Source organism: Limulus polyphemus, unplaced genomic scaffold, assembly GCF_000517525.1.
Source record: "Limulus polyphemus unplaced genomic scaffold, Limulus_polyphemus-2.1.2 Scaffold710, whole genome shotgun sequence".
Taxonomy (NCBI): domain Eukaryota; kingdom Metazoa; phylum Arthropoda; class Merostomata; order Xiphosura; family Limulidae; genus Limulus; species Limulus polyphemus.
In genome coordinates, this window is record NW_013666320.1 from 260,256 (window position 1) to 266,117 (window position 5,862).

Genomic DNA, 5,862 nt, shown 5'->3' on the forward strand with positions numbered 1-5,862 from the left:
TAAAGAAGGTGTTTGGGTGCCTCACGAACTCTCCAACTCTCCAATGATCATCGTTTCCAACATGTGAACATTGCTTGTTGTCTTCTGGCGCGTGAACCATTTTTGGACAGAATTGTCCCCGGTAATGGAAAATGGTTTCTCTATACGAATATTAAACGCCAAAATCCACTCCCGACCCCAAAACCTGAACTCCATCCGCAGAAAGTGATGCTTTGCATTTGGTGGGACATTAAAGGAGTAATTCATTTCGAGCTCCTCAATCCACAGCTAACTGTCAATGCAGAGATCTATAGTCAGCAACTGGAACGTTTAAATCAAGTCTTTCATCAGAAACGCCCTTCACTCGTCAATCGTAAAGGTGTTCTTCTCCACGGCGATGTACGTCCACATGTGGTACGTTTGACGCAACACAAGATTATGGAGTTGGGTTGGGAAGTTCTCCCCCACCCACTATATTCTCCAGATATGGTACTATCAGATTACCATATTTTTCATTCGTAAACGTATGCAAATGTGGTAGGTGTTAAAGAGGACATCGACATGTTTTTTGCTTCAAAACCAAGTGATTTCTTTAATTAGGGCATTAACAACCTGATTGTAAGATGGAAAAGCATCATCGATAAGAATGGAGACTATTTAGTTTACTAAATGTTTTGTTTTGATATACAAGTTATTCTGTTTTTTTCATCTAAAAAAAAAGCGACATTAATTTCTTGACGACCTAATAAAAAAGCCAGTGCGTTTTGGTAACACTACTTTCCAACAGTGGCTTTTATGTCATGTTGATTAGCAACAAAAATATAACCTAATTGTGTTGCTAGTTCAAGTAATAAAATAATTGCGTAGGCGAGGAAGTAGCAAAATAAAAAATAGAATATAAAGTAGTGGTGAAAAACTCGCTAAGTTGAAATAACTTTATTAATAAAACAAGAAAACGACGTTTCGGACAACAGTCCTTCACCAGGTTACCAGTGACAATGAAATTGATAACATAATGGTTAGGTTGAAAGAACAAATAACATGTTTCTCGAAGGCTCGAGAAAATGTTGCTGAAGTACAAATTTGTTTGTTTGTAATTAAGTACAAAGCTACACAATGGACTATCTGTGCTCTGCCCACCACGGGTATCGAAACCCGGATTCTAGCGTTGTGAATCCGCAGACATACCGCTGTGCCACTGGGGGGCAATAATAATAAAAGTATACAAATTGCAGAAATAAAGTTAATCGTAGTAAATAAACCAAATAAAAAAAAAGGAAACATAGAACAAGAATACAGGAAACAATGTAAGAAAATGAACGAACACGTGAATCAGGTAATAATCAGTTTCACTTCAGTGGTAACCTGATGAAGAGCTGTTGCCCGAAACGTCGTTTTCTTGTTTTATTAATAAAGTTATTTTACTTTGGCGAGTTTTTTACCACTACTTTATAATCTAATATTGTTGGTAATCTATGTACAGAACGTATACAATGAATTGTATGGACAACAAAACTGGAAAAATATTTGTTGATTTCTTAACTTAGAGTCTCCGTTGATTAAAGAGGTTTGTTTTTTATTAAAAACGTTGGTGATATAACAGAAAATAACTTAATTCAGAAACGATTTAAGTTTAAAATTGAATCGATATTTTTACTTTCATGATACATTTTATGCACTTGGCTCAAGGCTAGGTGATCCCACACTACGTCTTTACTTTAGGCTTATTATACCAACACTCACTACACTTATAAGGCTTCACGACACCACCCTCGTCACTAAATTCGTAATGGGCAGACAACAATCGAAGTATTCTATCTGGATAAATGCATTTTGGCTTTTATGACTCCTCCTATTTCTAGAAATCAAGCGTTACGCGACACACATTGGCTTTTATATAGGTTAAACAACACATGGTTTTATATGTAAATACTCAGATTTGTTATAACACAGGCGTCAATGCGGAAGATTTTAACAAATCGCTTTCATGTTTTATGATACAATTAGAGGTATAAATATCATTCAGTTATATTACGCTACACATTATAAAAAACCAAGGGTCTAAGGACAAGGTATTTTTTGTGTTAATTTAGAAAAACGTTATTGATCTTTTGCTCTACGTTAATTGTATCAATTTTTGTGGTCGTATCAACTCCATGTGCCAGAAGTATATCTATTCCATTTAAACTATGAACAATAGTTCAAATTTTCCTTTCTGAAGGACCGGATATCTGGAAATAATAATTGTTTATAATTCCTACCTGATGTGGGTTGCTTCTCGTGAACGTAGCCTGGTGACCAACACTCGAATTATGTTAATTAAAAAGACAAAATTCACCTGTAGATAAAAAAATAGAAAAGAAATTTAAATCCTGATTTGCTATCATGTACATTTAAAATATACATTTTTAAAAAATCTACACAAAGTTTGAGATAAAGTAAACTACGTTTATCACAAAAACAAACCCAAACAGGGTGCAAAGAAAACACAAAGCACTTACCATGTTTTCAAATCTGTAACATGCGAGTAGCACCCCACCGCCCCACAGTGGCCCAGCGGTATGTCTGCGGAATTACAACGCTAGAAACCGGGTTTCGATACCTAGGGTGGGCAGAGAACTAACATCCCATTGTGTACCTTTGGGCTTAACTTCAAACAAACAAAAACACAGCACCCCACTTCTCGACGGTGGCTCAGCGGTAAGCCTGAGGGCTTATAATGTTAAACATCGGGTTGCTGTACCCGCAGAAGACACAGAAAGATAGCCCATTCTGTAGCTTTGTGCTTAACAACAAACAAAAACATGCGAGTATTTTTATGCGAATAGTAAGAAAAAAAATAAAGCTGGTTAGTTGACAAGAAGGATTCCTTTTACTTGCTAATCTCATTGACCATAAACGTAAGAACATATTCTAAAATCCTAGCTAAAATTTAATTTTTTTAATGTAACACTTGAAAGATGTAGAGCTGTTTTAAAAACTAGGTAATATTTTATTATACATGTTCACAATTTTTACTCCTACAATTTATTATTATTAATACTAAATTTACATATATATATATACAAAATACAATAAATATTCAACAAAGAACAAGAAGACTTATTGATAGAGTACATTCTTTTTGTCACTTGGGCTATCTTATAGTCCCAAGAATTTGAAACTATTTATCCCTCGTTGTCGGATAAAACTCAAGTTTTAGATATATATGGCTTTTCTATAAACGTCAGGATAGCTGTAATAGCGAAACATTGAGCTAATAAAGTTACATTCTGGATATATAGGTCGAGATTTTACTTACGTTTATAGAAATGTCTCATAATAAACTCCAGTTTGTGTTAAGCAATGTTAAGACTAATAAATGTGACTTTTGTCTTAATTAGAGTTTAGAGCTTGTAGTCCAATGTCTAAAATACCGAAGAAGACGTTTGGGACCAATGGTTAGTTTACTTATTTGTCTCCCTAGAAAAGTTTCGTTATGATAAAGATGTAAAAATAAAACATCAAACGGTTGTATACTCAAGCACGAAAACTTCGAAGCTGAACTCATACCACTAATCAGGAAAGCTATTAAATCAGCAAACTCGAAAACGTGAAGATACGAAGAAACAGGGCACGTGGTGGAAGTTATTGAGACGCAGCACGTGATAAGGAGTACACCTTTAACTATTCTTACAAAAACTTGTTAAACATCGCTATCATTATATATATTATCGACTTCAGTTTACTTTACTATGACATTTTCTGAGTAGTACAAAACTTTATACAGTGAAGTAAACAAAAGTAAAATCACCTGTTGTTGTCGTTTTCTTATCCAGCTAATAGAAAAACAAAACAACTTGATTTGAGGAATACATGTAATTAGTAGATTCAGATACACGCCAATACACATCAGCCCGGCACGGTCTGGTGGTTAGGGCGCTCCACTTGCAATCTGAGGGTTGCGGGTTCGAATTCCCGTCACACAAAACATGGTCGCCCTTTCAGCCGTGGGGGCGTTATAACGTGCGATCAATCCCACTATTCCTTGGTAAAAAGAGTAGCCCAAGAGTTGGCGGTGGGTGGTGATGACTAGCTGCCTTCCCTCTAGCTAACACTGCTAAATTAGGGACGCCCAGCGCAGATAGCCCTCGTGTAGCTTTGCGCGAAATCCATAACAAACCAATACACATTTATTAAATGCAAAAATACGGTTTACCTTCGTGAAATGTAGAGCGCCAACTAGGAACAAAGTGCATCTAATTACAATTCATGTAAAGAAGTGAGCCGAAGAAAAGGTAGATCATTATTAGAGTATTCCCACATAACGGTACAGTTGTGTAAAGTTTTTACCACCAAAGGACATGCTAGGATGTTAAGAAATGCACTGTTAATCTATGAAAAATCGGTCACCCATTTTTTTTTTTTTTTTGTTCTGGAAATGTTAAAGGAAATCTGTCACAAATCTCAAGTCCACGTGCATCTCATTCATCGGGTTTAAAAAGGACAGACGCTTGATTCCTATTTGTAAATGTGGAAAATATTTTGAGAGCTCGAACGATAAACTTACATTTAAAAACAAATTATAGCTGTCAACTGTTAATAAAAAAAAAGCTTTGAATATGTAGATATACACTGAAATTGGAAAAAGACTGTACTTAGTTCTCAAGAATATTGAAAAAAAAAAGAGTTTTGAAGACATTAAAACTACACAGTTATCGCATTGTGATGTAATGTTGAAGTGTTCAAATAACCTTTTCCTAAAATGGTTTGAGCCGCGATATGACACTGAACACATACAGTGTCGTACTGGTGGAGGTTGTTGCTAACTGGTTTCTGTTCCTACGTTATACAGCTCTAGATATTCCGTTAACAGTAGTCGTACTGGTGGAGGTTGCTGCTAACTGGTTTCTGTTACTACGTTATACAACTCTAGATATTCCGTTAACAGTAGCCTTACTAGTGGAGGTTGTTGTTAACTAGTTTCTGTTCTACGTTATACAGCTCTAGATATTCCCGTTAACAGTAGCCGTACTGGTGGAGGTTGTTGCTAATTGGTTTCTGTTACTACGTTATACAGCTCTAGATATTCCGTTAACAGTAGCCGTACTGGTGGAGGTTGTTGCTAACTGGTTTCTGTTCCTACGTTATAAGGATGACTTTGCTTGTACCTAGTTTTGGCCCATGTGTTGGATAAGATGCCATTCGGGCTGAAAATACTCAGGTCTAAGTCACTAAGGGCATAAAATCCCATTACATATATATAAAAGTAAGAAAAAGTAATAGTCCAGTCATACAGTGAACAGGATTATTTGAGATCTACCACTAATCATCAATAAGTAAACTAGAACAATGTGCACCCATTTTTGTCAAAGGAATTTCGGTAAAACTGAAAAAAAAAAATTGATCAGTGAGTATCGCCGAAACTACCTTAAGCTACCTATAGAACCATGGAACTTTACTTGAGTGATTAATGAGGGCATTAATCCAAACATGTTTTCGTTAAAAGTTTATAAAAGTTGTTTGGTGCTCATGTAGATCTGACAGACATCTTTGAAAGGGCTCTTCTATTAAGCAGAATTACTGAAACGCATTCATTTATTGGCGATCTAAGAACAAGCAGCTTTGACGTGCTTATGTTCGTACATCATACTGCATGGGACGAATATATTAAATAAAAAAAATTATTGGAACACATGACACGTGGTAAAGGAAAACATTTTGAAACGCCTTTAAAGTCAATGGTTTGAGTCTTGTTGTACAAAAATAATCATTCCTTTATATATCTAAGTAATCTTAATTAATCTACAGTAATTTAGAGACGACATTTTGATTGTTTGTTTTGAATTTCGCGCAAAGCTACACGAGGGCTATCTGCGCTAACCGTCCCTAATTTAGCAGTGT

The 5,862-nt window shown here is 35.6% G+C and overlaps 1 protein-coding gene across 1 annotated transcript in view; it reads right to left on the reverse strand.

Moving 5' to 3' along the window:
* The window catches only part of LOC106460107 (corticotropin-releasing factor receptor 1-like), a 110,238-nt gene that overhangs the window by 5,210 nt on the left and 99,166 nt on the right, over positions 1-5,862 (reverse strand). The window contains exon 8 of the mRNA XM_013919790.2: positions 2,241-2,317. Coding sequence (XP_013775244.2) covers positions 2,241-2,317 — 77 coding nt within the window. The remainder of the gene's footprint in view (positions 1-2,240; positions 2,318-5,862) is intronic.